This window comes from Rhopalosiphum maidis, chromosome 2, assembly GCF_003676215.2.
Source record: "Rhopalosiphum maidis isolate BTI-1 chromosome 2, ASM367621v3, whole genome shotgun sequence".
Classification (NCBI taxonomy): domain Eukaryota; kingdom Metazoa; phylum Arthropoda; class Insecta; order Hemiptera; family Aphididae; genus Rhopalosiphum; species Rhopalosiphum maidis.
Genome location: NC_040878.1, coordinates 21,956,225 through 21,977,251, shown reverse-complemented (window position 1 = coordinate 21,977,251; position 21,027 = coordinate 21,956,225). Strand labels below are relative to the sequence as shown.

General features: G+C 25.5%; 1 protein-coding gene across 1 annotated transcript; it reads left to right on the top strand.

Annotated features, from left to right (window-relative positions):
* The first annotated feature begins 15,361 nt into the window (after positions 1-15,361).
* On the top strand, positions 15,362-20,280 carry LOC113552829 (charged multivesicular body protein 4b). The gene is made up of 5 exons (XM_026955781.1): positions 15,362-15,737; positions 15,814-15,991; positions 18,696-18,810; positions 19,543-19,678; positions 19,742-20,280. The coding sequence occupies exons 1-5, from the start codon at positions 15,557-15,559 to the stop codon at positions 19,801-19,803; spliced, it is 672 nt and encodes a 223-aa protein (XP_026811582.1). The 5' UTR covers positions 15,362-15,556; the 3' UTR covers positions 19,804-20,280.
* Positions 20,281-21,027: the final 747 nt, after the last annotated feature.

Sequence of the window (21,027 nt, the reverse complement as noted above, 5' to 3'; positions counted from 1 at the left end):
TGTGTTAATGTTTGTATTTTGTTCTTTTTCAAATAAAATTATTATAATTTATATATTTTCAAAACTAATTTAATTGTGTTTGTGTAAATTCATAATAACACGTTGCAGTAGCTATGAGAAACGAGTATTTTTAATATAAATAGCTACTATTAAGTTGTTATTCATGCTGTTTTATAGGTAATTAAAATGTAGATACAGAATTTTAAATGATACTTTTATACAAAATTATTGTATAAATATTTTACTATTAAAAAATAAAAATATTATATCAATGTATTTAAAAAACAAAATTTTTAAATTTTATGTTTAATTATTTATTATTGTAGGAAATTGCATAAGTAATATAGTAAAAATTAACTTAATACCTATAATATAATATTATATGTATTTATTAATTATATTGAGTGATTATTTTAACAATAAACACATTATTTCGGAAAATATTTAAGTTTTTGTAAATATTTATTTTATTTATTCAAATATATTTTTACATTATCTTAATTCATTTAAATTTTGTAATAGAATAATATCATATGAAATATTTTTTAATATTTTGGTTTTAGTTTATTTTCTTTAAATGCAAATATTAAAATAGGTATTCAGGATCATAATGTATAATTTATACTGTATTCAATAATATAATATAAATTGCATTATAAATATATACATGGTAAGTTAATTTCAACAAATTACATAATTAAAATATAAATATATATACTAGTTAGTCCTAGTCTACTCAATGGGTAAAGAATAATTGATAGGGACACAATTAAAATTAATGGAATCACGAATAATTATAATTGTGTTCATGTTTCGAAAAACATTAGTTAAATAATCAATTTCAATATAGTTATACACGGAAATAGTTTTGATTATAATTTTAAAACATTTCAATTTGTCCTTAAACTCTAAGATATTTTTTAAAAAAAGTAGAACTTTTGCCAACTTTTATCTGACTTATTCAATGACGCACTTATTCAATAAAATAAAGTACTTTGAATTTTGAAAAAATGACCAATAATAAGCCTAAGTTTATCGAAGGACTATCTTAACCATTGTTCCCGCTGTACCTCTGATAACAAAACTATTTAACATTATTCTATATCGTTGGGGAAACGCCAGACGCACGAAACGTGGGTGCAAAGGTTTTACTGATATATATTTTTAATACTATAGTTTTGTAAAACGGAGAAATTTTACGAAGGCCGTAGAGCACTTATGGTCAATACTTGCACGATCTCTTTTGTTTCAGTAGTTTTTTTTATGTACAATATTATTATTATTAGCTTTGCGTGGTAGAAAATCGTTACATATTATGTGTGGGCGAAACAGTTGTATTTACGATAACAATGACCTCAAAATTAGTCGAATAAAAATACATGTAAACTATGCCGTGCGCTTGATGGATATAGAATTAAGGTAAATAAAGGTTGCACGGGGTTCAGGGTGACAGGACATCAGTGTTTCCATAAATAATGATAAAAATAAATTTTAAAAAACCATCTTCATCCGTAATGTATGCATAATTATTATAATAATGGCCGAACAGTAATCTTGTTTGTTACGACACATTATGTACACTTTTCGATATGAAATCAAAAATGTCCTCGACAAGGCACACTAACCTTACTGGTTTTATAATTTTTACATTTTATTTATAATGACCAACACCGTTTAATGTATACTAGTCAGACGGGATGCTAGTGATATTGTTAGGAAATTTGCAGAAACCGGATGAATATATGTGGATTGGTGTAGTATTTTTTTCGATTATTGACGCCGATTTATGTTCACACGTATAATATGACCAAGTCTCCATACAAATATAATGACATCTAACTATTATTTGTAATCCACTCGTCCTATTGGAATTTGTACAATTACAGGTTTTTTTTGTTGAACACTCATCTGCGTTATAATAGATTCGTATTTTTTTATCGATAACAGGAAGTATATAAAAATGTTTAATCAGCTACACAGAAAGGAAGTGTAAACTTGGAGTATTTCGTTGTCACGGGCGGCCAGTTATTATAATATACGAATACGAAATAGGTATCTCGAGTCTCAGGATTATTCATATTAATATACATGATTATGACTATAGTATTTTAAAATTGTTTTGTTTACAACCAAAATATTTTTAATTTAATAAAACGTACCATCTCTTATATTAATAAGTTAAAAGAGATTAATTAAATAAAAAGTTATAATATGATATTGTAATTGGACAATTTTGTAGTAGTACGTAAACACAATCATTTATTAATTTTATGTACCTACCTATATTGATAAATTATATAGTATCAAATGGTCGCCAAGGATATTAAAATTGATAATTATCAATATATATTTATTAATTTCTACCTATTATGAGTCAACTGTGAGTCTTAAACTAATCAAAAAGTTAGGAGTTAAAAATGTATTAGCGTTTTCAGTTTTACCCCAAGGTAGTATACTTGTGTGGAGTACTGCGTATTGCGAACACGAATTATTTTGGACATTAGTGATTCACAATCCGAATATTTAATCTATAAAATAACATTGATTATCCTTGGACTAAAGTATTATTTATTTATATGTTAAATAAATAATATATAGTTAGGTATTTCCAAAATAAATCAGTTGTACTTGGTTTTGTATGGACGTCTGCATTTTATTTGCACGTGCACATTTTATAAAGTCCATTTAAACAAGAAGTAAACTTGGAACATTACATGTATATTTTACTAGCGTTAGGAGATTTAATCAAATGTTATACTTCAAAATAATTAGACACGTGCAGTAGGTTTAACGATGTGCTCAGGGGCGTGCTCGGGAATTTCAAATGGGAGAGGATTTTTAATATCTAAATCAAGGTATCAAGAGTAAAATTGTGTTGTTAATATATAATAATTGTATTATGAAAATACAATAGGAGTGGGGTAAAAATTAAACTCTTTTAACCGTACCCTTATTCTCATATATATAACTAATTAAAATTTATCACGATTTATATAACTTTATAGTTTTGTACATTATGTACCTAATTAACAAAATTGATTATTAATATTAAATATTATAATATCAATGTCAATAATTTTTTTCGCGAAATTATTTCGTAATTTTTCTATTTTAGTTTGTTTTATAAGATAACAAACTAATTACAATGTTAAAATATTACCATAAACTTAAATAGATATTTTATAAAGAATAAGTTCAATAATAATGTAGAAAAGTACAAAATAATATCACTACAATAGTAATATATTGATTAATTTATGATTGAACTAGGCGCATCCAATAAATAGATGTATTTCTATTAAATCAAGTTGTTTTAATTATCGATTCATTTAAATATATCATATATATATATTATATGTTTATCAACACCTTAATCAGTGATGTACTAACTATAAAGTATTGGGTATAATTTTTTATAGTAATTTTTAAACATTTTATGATCAAATTTATTTATATTTTATGTTATTCTTATATGTATTTACACGACATAAATACCTATAAAAAATAGTTGATTAATAATCAAAGAATACAAATTTAAAATAAAAAAACATTTTTACTACAAATAACTATAATTTGTGATGTACCCCCTAGCTACTATATATTATTAGAGGACGTACCTATAGTAAAATATGGAATGTTTTCACTTTTTTACTACAAAACAGATATTATATGGAAAAATGTTTAATAATTTATGATTTAACCCGAAGACGTATATTATGTGTACATAAAAGTTTTCAGGTTAAGGCTGAACATTCAAGATATGTTGGACGGATAGATCATACTCGTAGACGTTCGTTGTGCTGAAACGTAAAAAATCTCGGGAATTTTTCTCAGAAAACAGAATTCTTACACACGCACGTAAATCATTGTATATTTTTGTTCATAACGCATCATTATAGGGCCGAGATACAGCTCGCGATATATATACTCTAAATTTCAAAACGGATAAGTAGACACTCGGATACGTTTTTGGAAACAACGTTTTTTGCGCATGTTGGCGTACATCAAAAAACTCATGTTATAATAATAATAAACATACGTTACACAAACTGTTGACGTGACATAATAATATATTATAGTAGGCGGTACTCAATATTATTATAATAATAATAATCACTGTGTGATAACGATATAATCGGCATCGGCCTCCGCCGCCACTCGGACACATCAAAAATGTATTGGCGCCATTCGTCGTCTTTGCTGCCGGACAATGTTGGTCAAGGCGCCGCGCGGACACGGACGCGCCGGGCCAAGGACCTTGCGCGTTTTAAATGTTTTCCCAACGCGCGCGCCGCCGCCGCCGCCGCATGCCAATTTTAATGTAAAAACACACACCCGAATCGTTTTATTATGTGTCACCGATCAAATATAGTGTTATACCCATAGCGCGGCGTAAGTGAATATTCGATCTGTTTAAATACACTGCATTCGTACAATGTCGCGTGTCATGACGGTAATATAATTTAGATTGTGTATATATATGTATGTATAATACAGGCACGTAACACATCGTATATGTAAGTACATGGACACCGGTGCACAGGTACAACAGTCGTACAAATAATGAGTCCTACCTACATACGGGTAGGGTTGCGATCGTATTATCCGAATCGATGACGGATACGAATCGAACACAAAAATTAATTCATGACTGTTCAATAATAATTATATTGCGGTGTTTATGAAATAAAAAATTATCGTTGTTAACTATGTAATTATTGTTATTACTTATTAGGTATGTTATTATTCACCACCAAACCGAAAACCAATAACTATTTCGCCAAATGTATTTCATAAATAATCATTCGTTATACATGTTACGTAAATGCAAACGTAACAACTGCAGAGTACTGAGAATGGAAGTTATGTAGAACAATATTAAAGGATTTCATGTCTAACCACGTGCTAAACAAACAATATGTTGGATTTCGGGTAATGAATTTAATGCACTTAAAATCTCGAAAACTGCAGTATAACATACACTATACCTATGTTAGCTAAAGGTCATAATTTAAAAATAAAAAAAATCTATCGAGTGAAAAGTATTTAAAATTAAAGATATTATTATTATGACATGTCTACATACACTGTAAAATAGTTATAAGACGAAATTTAAAAAAATGTGTGTAAAAAGTTTTAGTTAACAGAAATCATAAAATATATTTAAAAAAAGGTAAAAAAAAATGAAAAAATAGATTAAACGGGCCACCTAAGATAGATATCTATTAAAAACGTCAACATCTATAAAATAAAAGTTTTAAAATTGAATTCATTTGTATTTAATTCAAACCTGTATAAATAAATGTATGTAAATAAGTTAAAAATAATGCATTTTAATACAAATTTTCTAACTCAAAACTACATAATGTATATAGACATACGTTGAACATGGTTAATTTAGATAATTTTAAAGATATGATTTTGAATATATCAGTTATATCACAGATCAAATTTGATTAATAATAATAAAAAACAAATTATTTTATATATTTTATTTACTTATATATTATTCTAATGACAACACTATTATGATTGCAAATTTTACGACAATGATGAGATTTGTGTGAACATATTTAAATTACAAGAGCTTAATTATTTCTTCTTTTCAAAGCTATATTCCACGAAGAAATAGATTTTCACCCGTGAAATACATTTGTCTACAAATAGGTTTATTTTTGATTTCATTATTCAACTAATATTTATAAACTGAAAAACTTTTAAAGTAACAGTTTTTCTATCAATTATTAAATTGTAAACTGTGACTCGCCATAATATAATCGTTCTATAGAGATTGGACAATGATCATTCAAATATTCAAATCACTACAAATATAAAGCACTCAATAAATAATTTAATGTACCTATACTATTTGAAAAACCCATTGTCAATACCCTCCCTATTTCATCACGATACTGAGTGGGTGGTCGTCAGTGATTATTATAATATTTTTTTCTGTGTGGAATGTAACTAAGGAATTTGAATACTGAAGGCTTCTTTTCAAAACTAGCTAGCTAATGCCAATGAAGGTGAAAACAAGAAAATGTTTATGATTAGTTTGTATTTTTTTTTTTTTTTTTACAGTAGAAATGTGAATACTGAATACAATTATTATAAATTAGTAAGAACTGCCTATGAGTTTAAAAATAACCAAGTTTTAAATCATTTATGTTATTGATTGAGTGGTTGTATGACCACGATCTTTATACTCGGTAAACTTAATTTATTTATTATCATTTTAAGTAAATCCCGTTTACTAAAAACCATTTATCAAAGGTGTAAATATTTAATATATTTTTATTAAAATATTTTGACGTTTTTATCTAGTCGATATACGACCGTGACATTTTATAAACATGATGTCTGTAGTATTCTAAAAAATCAACATAATATTATCTAAAAATAATATTCCCTTTGATTGGAAAATTATTTCTATCTCGATCCAGGGACGAAAGCAAGAAAAATTCCTGAGAATTTTTGAAAGTTATTATCTTTGTATATTGTATTGTCTTAAATTAATATTATTTGATTTTTTTAAAGTACTTTTAGTGTTTATTATATTTCAATGAATCAATTGAACCTAATTCTCCTTTCTCTGCTACTCCTCAACTTTCATCTATATTCTATGGTCATCAAAAATTAAATTAATTAATAAAAATAATAAATAAACACTGTTATAATATACAGTTGCACAGTTTTACGTTTTGAGTTTATGATAAGGATAACAAATCGTGACAAAAAATAAAATTATATCGGTAAAATAAATTATTAAATTTTAGATTTTATGCGGAGCAATAAATTTATTGATTTTAGAATGATGTATGTTTTTTTTATGAATGAATACATGATAAGTAGTCGGAAAAGTGCTCCGGTTTTAGGTGGTTCCAGATAGAAAATTGGATCTAGCATGAACTTATTTTCAAAATAATTGTAAAAAACAATAAAAAATTATGGAAAAACAGGAATTTTAAATTAAACCGAGGATACTCAAAATATATAGTTATATACATAGGTATATTTAGTGATACAGGCTGAAATAGGTTAAATTAAACTAAAAATAATTCAAATTTATTATACACATCTATTATACAGTGATTCACTCGATACTGTATAGTAAGTATAATAGAGCGATACCCACTTTCCTAATTTTTTTTAAGTATATTTATTCGTATGATTATTGAAACCGAAAATTAAAATAAGTTTTAAAAACAACTTTTAGCAAAAATATATATTTTTTTTGTTTTTTACAAATTCAAAGGCTGAAATAACATCTATATACATTATACATGTGTATACAAATAATAAACGTCGACGTATATAATAATATAGGTAAACGTTACAATTGTAATATAGATTATAATTTATGTCTTTATTTTTAGACTCCGAGCCGACTTTTTTTAGTTATACGTCATACTATGATTTGTTATTCGGTACGCTAACACAACCTTAGCCTTTAGAAATAAGAAATAGTATAAATACTTTATTCTTTGAGAGTACAGGTTTCTGATGGATAATTTGCTCTAGTTCGAAAAAAACATTTTGATGACATTGTTTGTTATAAGTAATTCAAAATAAATAACTATAGTCTTGATTTTTTTACCAAATATTTATACTATTATTTTCTAGACTTACTCTAACTTCAATATTTATTTTCTTCAAATAAACATTTTAAATTTTCGACTTAATTTTGTTTTAGAGTAAATATTATTAAAAATCTAGCTACTCAGTTTGCACGTGTAACCTATAATATACTCTGCTATTAAATAAATATTTATACAATTCAGATGCGCATTATTATTATGATTCCTAATTATAATTATTAAACAGGTGTATATACTACATAGTGTCTATTATTCGGATTGGATAACACATCTATAGATATATATTGCGTGCGCAAATGACCGTGGGATTCGTTTTTCTTTAATCTCTGAGCACGATTAGCCACCGGGCACGTTCTTTGCTTTTGCGTAATATCGGCGGTGATGCGCACGTGGACGACAGACAACGATTTGACGAATATTCGGACCAAAGGTCATTAATAATTCCACTCGGGTCGTCGATGGCGGTATACAAGTATACCTATATACCTAATATAAAACAAGTAGGCACTATATAAAGACATTATATTATTAAATTCTTAGTTCTTACATCACATTTGGATACGCGACGTCACTATAATAGCAACGTGCACATTTTGTTAAAATATATTATATTTTCTCAGCGTCTTTTTTTTATTTAATAATAATATACTTATTTTATTTAATATCAGTCAAGATTACTAGGCCTCACTGAGTTTAAACTCGTGTGGAAGAGGCCTACGAGTTATCTATGCACAACACATGTGTTGTAAATGCATTTACATTTTTCTTTTTCTCCTTGTATAGGTACTAAAATACACAATAAAAAAATAAAAACAAATAGTCAATATTATAAGTTTGAACAGCAAAAATAAACAAACAAATTAACACGTAAAAAAATGGAAGTATAAAACAAATTAATCATGATACTTCAATATTGTAGCGTCGTATTTATAGTGAAGCCAATGAGTGATATTTTTTTTGAATATAGGAAGGGATATATAGTATCAAAGTACATAATATATAATATGTATAATTGTATATTATATTCAACTTAATCAACTTATTCGTAGATATTCAATGTATCAAACATTATGTTTGCCTGTACTGTATTATTGTATTCTATATTTTATTTTATATTGTACTCCGGTGTCGTCAGACTACGCCGCCGTCACCACTGGCTGAGAGATGAACAAACACGCATAATAATAATAATAATAATAATAATAAATATTATTATTATTATGTTTGGTAATTACACTCATCGATAGTCAGATGCGTGTATTTAATCGATAGCTGTATGTGCCAATATATTGGATTTTTGCGAAAATTATCTAAGTGACCCAGTGTGCTGAATTAAAACAATTGATTGAGGTAATTGGGGTGATAAAAATATTTCAAACGATAAACAGAATGATCAAAATGTCAAGGTTCCTATCAAAAAAAATTATCATTTCATATCAAAATATTTTGTAATATATTAATAACTATTATAACAATTACCAAAAAAAAATTACTGAGTTATATTATCATTACTTCATTGATTTCAATTATAAAAAATACATAGGAAATATTTTATGAGTCCAAAAAACTCTTTAGGACACCAAAATATCCCATTTTTGTTTTCAGATAATAACTACAATTGATATAACAAGTTATCACCTTAAAAATTTCACAAATTTATCAGAAAGATGGACATTTGTTTTTAAATTTATGAAGAATTTTGATGGTGATTTTCAAAATTTTGAAATAGTTGAATTTTTATGTGTACATCTGGTTTAAATGCAAATATTGAAAAAAATGGTTTTTTTGAAAATTGACGTTTTGTTCAGAATTCCATCACTATTAAAAGAGATATTTTTCCAATAAAATATATTAAAATTTACAAAACAAAACACTATATTATAGTTTATTATAGTCCACCATCAACATCAATAACGTCAACCAATTACTTGTATATAAAAATGTCGTTCTATTAACATATTTAAAATGTATACTATAAATTGGGTGACCCGTCCGGACGGTCCGGTAAATTATAACCAGTGACATTTAATCCATTTAAAAAGAACCTGTACTAACACTATCCGGCAATAAGAAAATAATATAAAAAAATTGATTATGCGTAAAAATTTCCGTTTTCCGTTACTTTTTTAGGGGTTTTCCTAACGCTTTTGAAAACTGCTGGACATTTTTTACTTCTGATTTCCCAAAGTACCAACTAGATTCGTTTTCCTTTTCAAAGGTGCTGAAGTAAAAAAATCAAAGCATTATTACTACTAATAAACGTGATGACAAACACAAAAAAAAACATGCATCATTGTAAAATCAATACATTCATCACTCCGTTTAGAATCTAAAACAAATATATAGAAATTATAACTATAATATTATTTTCATAATTTTTAAAATCGTCAGGTAAAATATAAATTATTCTTTAAGGCAAAGGTTCTAAAAGTGTGGGGCGCGACCTTCCGGGGTGGCCACGAAAACTTTATAGGGGGGGGGGCGCAAGAAAATTTTGTGTTGTATAAACATGTATTTTATTTTACAAATCAAAGTTTTGTGTTCAGAAATTTATTTTTAGAATTATTTGTTGCATAACTAACATAACTTTAAATATTAAATTACTCATAAAAATGATGTACGAGATTTATGAGAATTATAGATGTAATCATTGAAATGTACCTATATTATATACAGTGTCCCGTGAGGATTTACCCATTACAATATCTCCTGAAATAATGGAGATATTATAATTCTGGTTTTTTAATAAGATTCACAGGGACAAGAACTACAAATATTTCATGTTTTAATTTATTTTTATGTTTTGGTAAAAAAGTTAAAAAATGTATTTTTTTTAATTTAATTATTTAAAAAAAACTGAAGATGGCTATTTTATAGAGTTTTTTCTGAAAATATTGAAGTTTTAATATTTTAATTATATCAATTTCCTGATTTTTAATTTTTTTTCTAGTTTAAAAAAAACTGCGAATTTTTTAATACGATAATGCCATAGTGGTATCATTGTATCAAACGTATGGCCCGCGTGCTCGTACGGCTGGCGAACGGGTTTCAGTGTAGCTCGCAATAAACATCATATTTTATTTCTTCAACATTGTTCAATTTTTAAATAAAGTTAATAACTATTGTACAAAATATCAATATGTACATTTTTGTTATACCTAGTATTAAATACGGTTATATTATAATAATTATAATAAATAGATAAAACAAATGTATTTTGTTTACTTTAAATTTAGTAAAAAAAGGTGTTTTGTTCGCCGTCGTATGAATACGTAATAGTTAATATTTTATGGCTTGTTGGTAATTTGAGTATGGCATAGTCCGTAATTTAAATACCTAATTTAATGTTTCGATATTATTATCTTGTCCCATTTTTTGGCAAGACTCAAACATAATATTAATTTCGCAGTTTTTTCGAAACTAAAAAAAATATTAAAAACCAGGAAATTGATGAAATTAAAATGTTAAAACGTCAATATTTTCAGAAAAAAAAAAACTCTACAAAATGGCTATCTTTAATTTTTTTTTAAATAATTGAATAAAAATTACATTTTTTAACTTTTTTACCAAAACATAAAAATAAATTAAAACATGAAATATTTGTAGTTCTTGTCCCTGTGAATCTTATTAAAAAACCAGAATTATGATATCTTCATTATTTCAGGAGATATCGCAATGGGTAAATTCTCGCGGAACACTGTACTATAACAAAAATTGTACATTTAAATTCCTGTGTATATTATTTATTATGGATTTTAAAAGTTTTCTTTTATTGACGGTATTCATTTATATTAAGTTTCTAAGTATTATTTTATTGAAATATAAACATATTTTTGAATTATTACATATTTTCAGTGTTTACACAATTGTTGTTAAATGTTATAATTTTATAAATATGAGAAAAAAACTATTACAAACTATTACAAATTATAATATACTTTACAGATAGGCAAAATACTACTGTTTATGATATTGGTGTAGTATCATACGTTATTTAAGGCTAATAATTAAAACAAATAATTTGTTATTATATTTCAATAAGTAATATTTTTTTTTTTACTTTAAATTCTCCATAAATACAGGGTGATTTTTTTATCAAACACTCATTAATTCAAAAAGTATTCATGTTTTTGAAAACATTTTTTTACATAGTTTCAAGTTGTTAAAAAACAACGTTTTTATTAAAAAAATTATATTTTTAAATATTTTTAAATGTGTAGTTCGGGGTTACCCCGCAAAATGTTTGTCCACTACTCCGCTTGTCTAAACTTTAAATATGTATGACACTATAACTCATTAACTACTCGCCCTAAATTCGATTTTTATGTATCAAAATACTCAGAAAATTATTCTGCATTGAAATATGAAATTGAAACTGTTGTCATTCAAAACAATAAAAAAATTTAAAAAATGTTTAAAAATAAAATTGTTTAATAAAGACATTGTTTTTTTAAAAACTTGAAATCTTGAAACTATGTAAAAAAATATTTTTAAAAACATGAATATTTTTTGAAATAATGAGTATTTCATGATAAAAGAATCACCCTGTTACGGAGTTTAAATTGTTTACTATATGTCTATATGATGTTAATAATGTGGTGTAAAGCTCTGAGAGACATTTAATATGATGTAGATGTGATCCGGTGGTTGAGTTGTTCACCGGTGACCCTAAGATTGTAGTCTGTAGATTGCAGATAGAAACGTGATCTTAGATTTGTATCTACAATCGTGAATGGCACCGCCAGTCCATATAATCAATCCTCAAGCATATTGTGTAAACTGTAGAGAGTACACTATACAAAATTAAATTTCCAATCTATTCGGGCCATGGTATGAACACTGAACAGACAAACAGTACAGAACCTGTAAAGTAAGTACTACAAAAATTCTCAACACATTACATATAAATTATTATTAAGAAAAATATAAAATACAATAAATACATAACTATTAAAAAAAAACGTATACTATCTAATTTTATAAAAACAATTGAAACTACACATAATTAACATAATCATATATTCTGATATTCATATCAGTTAAATTAAGAATAAGTAAAGAAAAATACACTCTATTGTCAATTATTTGTGTTTAATTGATATTATAATACTGATTACAAAAAAAATTTACTCAATTCTTAAATTATTACAATAATTCGGATACATTGTATATATATGAGAGAATGAGAGAAATGTTATTAAAATCAGGAAGCTACATAATACTTTGTAAAGGTTAGATTATAATAGGCATGTCATATTATTATGGAATCTTGATAAAAAAAATTGTATTCTTACTAATCTAAAAATGTAACCATACATGTATATTAAAAACATGGCACCAATTTTACTTTAATATTTTTGTTGGTTTAGTTGATCGAATCTAACATAAAAATATAAGTACTATAAAATAGGTATGCCTTACTGGTTCGTAGAAAAAAATTAAATATTATATACTATGACCTCAGTTTTACAAAAATGTAAATTCTATCAAAACCTGATCTACAATTACCATTAGAGTATATAAGCTCATTATTAGAGCACTATTCAAGAGGTTGTCTGCACGATTTTTCGTGTATAGAATTTTTTTTATATAATTTAATTATTTTATTTACACAACTTGTAAAAATAATAGGTATGATAAATTGATAAGTGTAAATTATAACTAAAGAATATGAAAAAGAATTATTTGGAGAAGCTGCAGCTGCTGATGCCCACTGACGACACGGATGCCCCTATAGGGTTTCAGGTACAAATGATTAGATCACAAACAAATAGTAAAAGTCCCTTATTATCTTTTTACTAAAAATATTTTTCAAATTATTAACAAGTATATATTATGTAAAACGCATTAATTAAATTACATCAATTGAATATACAAGAAATTATACAAGCATATTTAAGGAAAAATGTATAGATCAATCCTGTATCCACTTGTGCAAAACTGGATAATTCAGCTACAAATGTATAATAAAAATGCGAAAAATCCTCCCCCAAATTATGCTTATTATTATGTTTTATATTGTATTATTTACATAACAGTGACTTAAATTTTTGAATAAGGTACCAGTTAAGTATATTTATTTATTAGTCTAAATCTCTGAATCACAATACCGCAATGTCCAATAAAAATTGTAATCCTTTTGTTTTAGAATATTATATAAATCAGTGATTTTACTAGTCTTCTTTTAATTTTGAAAATTTAGCTGTTTAAAATGATTGGTTCAATTATTGGTGGCAGATTTGTCTTTTTTTCTTGTGATATCTCAACTGACGTTAGAACTTCAAAAGTATTACTTCCACGATTCCACATTTCATTTCAACTACATTGTTTATTGTACAAATCATACATAAACAATATAAGTACCGTAAATTATAATTTAATACTTTATTAATTAATAATAGTATAGTACGATACATTTTATAATGATCTGGTGGTAAATGGGAGCTTCGCATGCCGATCCAAATCCACTAGTACTAACATACAATTTTCCGAGCCAGCCGGAACCCATATATTTCGAATCACCTGCAGGATCTGTCTTTATCATCGTTCCACACTGACAACTAATATTTCTAATATTAATTGGTTGAACAGAAGTATAGATAGTGCTATTAAATATTTTTGACTGTTTATATTTGACCTTAATATAAATTATTTCACGAAACTCATTATCGTCTATTATAATGCAAATTAGATAAGACGCAAACTAACTGCCAAATACAAACACACTTTATTACCTATACTATATAGGTAACTACGTGTTCAAGTTAATAAAAAAATTGCTTGAATGATATACAAACGATTATAAAATAATAAAACATATAAATTTTAGGTGAGTACTGAGTGACGCTTTTGGTGTACAAGACGTGTATGACCTAAACTCTAAAGTAGTGGACGACAGTGGTGCAACTTCAATGTAAAATGTGGCAGTGCTGAAGCCACTTATATTTTCAACTGACAATTTATTTCATAAGTGGTTTATTGTGCAGGATAAAATTACTTACATTTAGGTGCAACAATATCCGATAAGTATATTTAAAAATAGAATTGAATTAATCTTGTTTTTATTTTTAGTGGTACAACCTACAACGGCCACAATCAGATAAATAGTAAATACGCCATACTGATTTATGATAACAACTCATTTTTGTGTTATAACCCGTTTCCTATTCTACCATCTACCAACGCCCGACAACATGAATCACTCGAGCCCGCCGCCACACTCTAATATTATAATATATATCCGTTTAGTAAACACTAAACACTAGAATATATTGTATAATATTTAAATGCACGACAATTTGATAATTTGAACCACCCATCAATAGTGAGTTTGCTGTCCTATACCAATTTACCACCATCACCACGATTTAAGATTATCAATCATGCCCCCGCCCAGAAATAAGGTCAATCAAATATCCGTTTACGTAGGAAGTCATTAGTTTTTTGTTCATTATCTGACGGTAATATACAGATTTGGAAGTTTCACTTTTAAAAAACATATTATTCCAGATTCATCCAACTATTTATTATTTTAAGCATTAAAGCGTCTATCATAAATATTAGTATTTATTGTTCTTATGTTCTGTGTTAAAAATAACAGTTAAAATACTACCGGTTTCGCATTTTTATGTACTCTTTGAAATGTTCTTATATCGTCTTTGGTCACGAGTTATCAATTACGGTGTATCATCGTCAATCATTTTTGTGAATGATTTTAACAGATGACCACCAATGACAACAATAAAAATCTTTTATCATTATCTTTCGAAATTTCTATTGCTCTTAGCTTATGCCTTCTACGCAAATTTAGTGCGACTTATTGTTAGTGTTTTGGTGACTATTAAGTGTTAACTATTGAGTAGTTGTAATTTGTGTACGGTATCTTTGAATTATTATGTTCATTGTATGAATACCTAGGTTAATTAAATTAATATAAATAATATAATATTGTATACACTATGAGTTTCCTGGGTAAGCTTTTCGGTAGCAAAAAGGAGGAGAAAGGACCATCAACCGAAGATGCGATACAAAAGCTACGATCTACTGAAGAAATGCTGATTAAAAAACAAGAATTTTTAGAAAAAAAAATTGAACAGGAGGTAGCGATAGCAAAAAAAAATGGTACAACTAATAAACGAGGTAAGTTGACGTTATGTCTTTACACTTTTTTTGTTAGTTGTATAATTTATTACACATTTATGTTATTGGTTTTCAGCTGCATTACAAGCATTGAAGCGTAAGAAACGGTACGAACAACAATTAGCGCAAATTGATGGTACTATGTTAACTATTGAACAACAGCGAGAAGCGTTAGAAGGTGCGAACACAAATACAGCAGTATTAACTACGATGAAAACTGCTGCTGATGCACTTAAATCAGCTCATCAAAATATGTAAGTTCAATAATTATTGATTTATATCAGTCAAGTTAAACCTAAATATTAAATTGTATATAATCAAAATATTCTTATATTTATATAAGTATTTAGATAATACTTATAATATAATATAGATATATACACTTTAAAATGACAAGTAGCAAACATTAGACTCCTCAAACTTCTTCCGATACTAAAATCCAAACTAAACCTAAAAACAAAACATAATTTAAAGCAATAACAAGACCAATTTGATTTTATGGAATCCAAATTTGTAACCCAGCCAAGTCTTCTAACATCTGTCCAATCCAAGCTCATTAGAATATTACTCTTAGATTAATCACAGGTGCACCATGGTGAGTCAGTAATGCTTCCCTTTACAAACACCTTAATACTACAAATGTTAAAGAACTTGCAACCATATACTACAAACAATTCCATTCTAAACTTAATCCCCACACAAATCCAACAATAAAAAATATATCCTCTAACACTCTACCCGAAAACCCTTTACAATGCTTAAAAAGGAACTGGTTCTGCGACCTATTATAATTTTTTTTTAAAGTTGCTTATTAAATAATAGTCTAAGAGGGTGTTGCTTCTTCTCCCAATCATGTCACTCATGTTAATTTATTATATTCATTATTTATCATATTTACTTATTTTTCTCTATGGTACAGATTATAAATTTATCTTTTAATAGTAAAAAAAAAAAATATGTATATATTACACAGTTTATACATTTATGTAAGTTTTATCATTATTTAAACAAACGTTTAAGGTGATTTTTTTTAATTCCATATTGTTATTGGATTATTTTAAATATAAAAGTAATAAGCAATGTAATTAATTAACTTAATTGTCTTCTTCACTTACGAGTTATAGAAACTATTTTACCAATATTGAGTGTAGTATACATCTATATGTTTTTATTTTATTTATTCTTTGTATTTTGAATATTACAAAAAATTGTTTGTTTATCTATTTAACTTTTATAGATAAATTATTAATTTAAAATAACTTAACAAATTAAAATATTTCCATAATAATTTTATAAAATCTAATATAAGAAAGTCATTCATAAATTGTATCATTTAATCAAATGTTGACATTCATTTTCATTATTCTATTCTTTTATTGGTAAATTATATTTAGTTTAAAATATTGATAACAATTATGATTTTGAATGAGTCATTTTTAACAATTTGCTGAGTCATAGTTATTACCTAGTTGGTAACTAGTAATTTAGTTTTCCAGTCAATAGATAGAAAACATTAAGGTCTTTGAAGATTTCTTTGACTTTTTCTCATTCATAATTTATTGTCTTCTTTAAAATCATATTTTTCATAATATCTGCATAATATATAACTAAAAAAAAAAACTTTAATTTAAATTTAAAATAGTTATCTAAAAGTGTTATGCATTAAATTTCATTTTGAAATTGTCTTCATTGAATAGATTACCTATTATTAGACACATATAAAAACAGAAGGGGTGGGGGGTTACAAATTTAAGCATTACAAATTGTGCCGCAACATAATAAAACAATTTTTTCCCCGTTAATCGAAAATATTTTGGGAGAGGGGGGGTTGTGTAGGTATTACTTTACTATTATGGTATTCTGTGTAATCTATATTGTATTATACATAATGCATATGTATTTTTAATTACATTCATAAATCCTGTAAATCATATTCTTAATTTCTGTAAATTTATTTTCTAATCTATATTTATATACTTATATATAAAAAAGTTACAAGACTGGACAAAACACTAATTTTATACTACTATTTCTAATATTTAATTTAAAACCTTAAATATATCATTGCATTCATACAATTCTGACTGAAGCTTGATTAAAAATGTAGTCATGTAAATTTTTTTTAATGATTTCCAAATACCTCTTTAAAGGTTTAATTTGTCATAGATTTGGCAACTTGAAATTCTTTTGTATCAAAGAAAAACATTTTTCACTCAATGCTATTTTTAAGTAAAACATCATTGTAATACTAATTAATTTCTTGCTTCACTAAGTATCAAAGTAAAATAAAAAGATAGGCACCTATATTTTATACATATTTATCAAATTTATTATCAAACACGGTGTTGTTATTAAACAATCTATTTTTATAATTTTAGATCAATTTTAGGTTCCTTTCTTCAATTTTTTGAAATAGTGGAAAATAATTCAGGTTATTAATTTCAATATTTATAAATTATTTAATGTGATTAAACAATAATCTATTCTGTGTATGTTATGATTGTGTTTACAATTAAAAATAAAATAGCATGTTTGAAATGATTTAATCGGTTTCTCTTTAAGCATTTTATTTGACATTTCTTTAAAAAAATGACTTTAATTTAGTTTATTATAGGAGTACAATATACAATTCTCATAATTATAATATTGATTTTGTAAGATATTGTGTGTTATAAAATTGATTAGTATAGGGATCAGTTATATGACATTAAAATTTCTAAGTATACATTTATGAACTAAAAATTTAAATTACACTTATAGTAAAGCGTTGATTATCCGCACTAATTGGGACCCAATTGTATGCAATAAAAAGTAATATATAATATATTACAATTGGAATATAACCAATTTATTGAAGAAATTAAAATGCATTAAAAAATTATGAAATATGTTAAAAATGTTGTTTTATATATCTCCAATACAGTTTGAAAATTGTTATTAAAATTAATTATCTTATAGGAATGTTGATGATGTTCATAATATGATGGACGATATAGCTGAATCCCAAGATTTATCAAAAGAAATATCAGAAGCTATTTCAAATCCAGTTGCATTTGGAACTGACGTAGACGAGGTAAGAATAGTAATTCATTTTAATAAATTAAATGTCAAAATTGAATCATTTTTGACATTATATTAAAAATTATTATTTTATAAATATTTGTTACATTATAAATCATTTACTTAGATTTGATTTTCTCCTTATATTAATAACTAAATCTCTATTAGGTATATAAAAATATATATTTTTTTTTTTTAACTAATTAGTTTTCTTTTATAATTGATAGCAATCAAAAAATAAATAATAATGAGAGTTATAAATATTTATGTATAAAAATCATTTTTGAAAAAACATCTAAGAGGTTAAGAAAAAACTATAAGGTTAATCTAGCAGGGAATTAAGTCCCATATTAAATTATAAATTAATTTTAAATTTGTAATTGGTTAATAACTTTAAACATTAAATATCAAGAATAATACTCAAAACTTTCAAATATTAACTTTATAATTTAGTATAATATGTTTTGTTTTTATAATTTTATAATAGTGGTTTAAAAAAATAATAATATGAATGTATATTTTACTATTTTTTAATTGAATATTAACACCATATTTAAAATTTTAAAATACCAGGTTAAATACCTAAAACTTTGCTTTCTAGATTTATTATTGCTATTATGGTGCAAGTAAAATATAAATATATGATAATATTGTATAATATTTAATCTCTAAAATGGCTAATTCTGACCAGTATTTAGTTAATTGTTACATGAACAAATTTTCAATAATATTATAATTTTAACAGGATGAATTACAAAAAGAATTGGAAGAGCTAGAACAAGAAGAATTGGACAAAGAGTTGTTGAATACAGGCAAGACACCTGTCACCGATTTGCCAACGCCTGCAGTGCCAACATTTGAGCCCAGTGGCCGAGGCAAAGGTATTTTTAAGGAACAAATAATAAATTTATAAAATATATTTATAAGTTGTTTTAAATTTTTAGCAAAAACTAAAGCTGAAGAAGATGATGACGAAATGAAAGAATTAGCTAATTGGGCTTCATAAAAATTATTTGAAAAACTTTTTTGAAAATATTTGATGGTAAACATGAAAAGATAAATATTTTTAAATTTATAAATGATCAGTTTATTTGCTATTACGTTATTATATAGATACTATTTAACACGAATTTACTGTCAACATACCAATTTTTGTTCATACCATTCTTTTTATCCAAGCAAAAATAAAATCAAATATTTTGCTGTTAATAATGTTATCCAATCTTTATCTTTGAATTCAACAATTATTAATTTAATTTATCCAGCAGTGTGAAAAAGATAATAGTAAACTATATTCACATTAATCCAGCTTCTTGTATATACATACTTTCTTATTGTTAATTGTGAACATATTTTTAATCAAATTCATAATTAAAATAAAATATTTTATATAGAATAGTATGCTGTTAAATTGATTTATTTTACTTTTACACTTCTTTTTTTGTAATTATAATTGTAACGAAAAATATATTAATTTTATAACTTAAATATTTATTTTAATTGATTTTATTAAAAAGAAAAAAAATATTTTTTAGTAAAGTGTTGTTATGTGTTGAAGTTTACACACTGCACGGCGCATTATTAAAAAAAAAGAAGACCGGCTTAGTAACCTGTTTTAAATTAGCATTTGAGTTTATCAACTTAAATGATAAATTCAGTAGGGTTGAGATTTGTTGAAATCACTGATATATAGTAATTTGGTGTATATATTTAAGTACTTATATTTATACGTTTTTATAGTATTCAGTGTATATACTAGTAAGAACCTATTGTATATTGTCTACTATTTATGTTGTTTTTTATTTTGTAACCATATTTTTTTTAAAAAATATTAGAATTACTATAAATTTTTGGTGGAAAATATTGACAACAAATTAAAATGACTTTATTTATGTCAAATAAGCAATAATGTAGTCTACAATAACAATATCCACGATAAAATAGAAATAAAGATACAAATGATACGTTAATATTATGTATTAATGAATTTAAACCAATAAATAAATAGAGAAAAGTGGGTAATATTATATGAGATTATTATTTTATTTATATTATTGACACCTTAATAGGCATTAATATGTTCAGAATTCATGAATTCGGTTGAAAGTTTACATATTAAGTATAATTTCATGAAATCAACAAACACAATTTGCAGATTTTGTGGCTATTAGCATAATTGGCAATTTCTCTGCTGAATACAATGGTTACAAAATTCATAAATTTGGCATTA

Bases quoted from the DNA above. Each gene is read 5' to 3' on its own strand.
- LOC113552829 (XM_026955781.1), top strand. From the start codon at position 15,557: ATGAGTTTCCTGGGTAAGCTTTTCGGTAGCAAAAAGGAGGAGAAAGGA. The intron at 15,738-15,813 runs GTAAGTTGACGT...ATTGGTTTTCAG, and splicing joins TGGTACAACTAATAAACGAG to CTGCATTACAAGCATTGAAG. The intron at 15,992-18,695 runs GTAAGTTCAATA...ATTATCTTATAG, and splicing joins AAATCAGCTCATCAAAATAT to GAATGTTGATGATGTTCATA.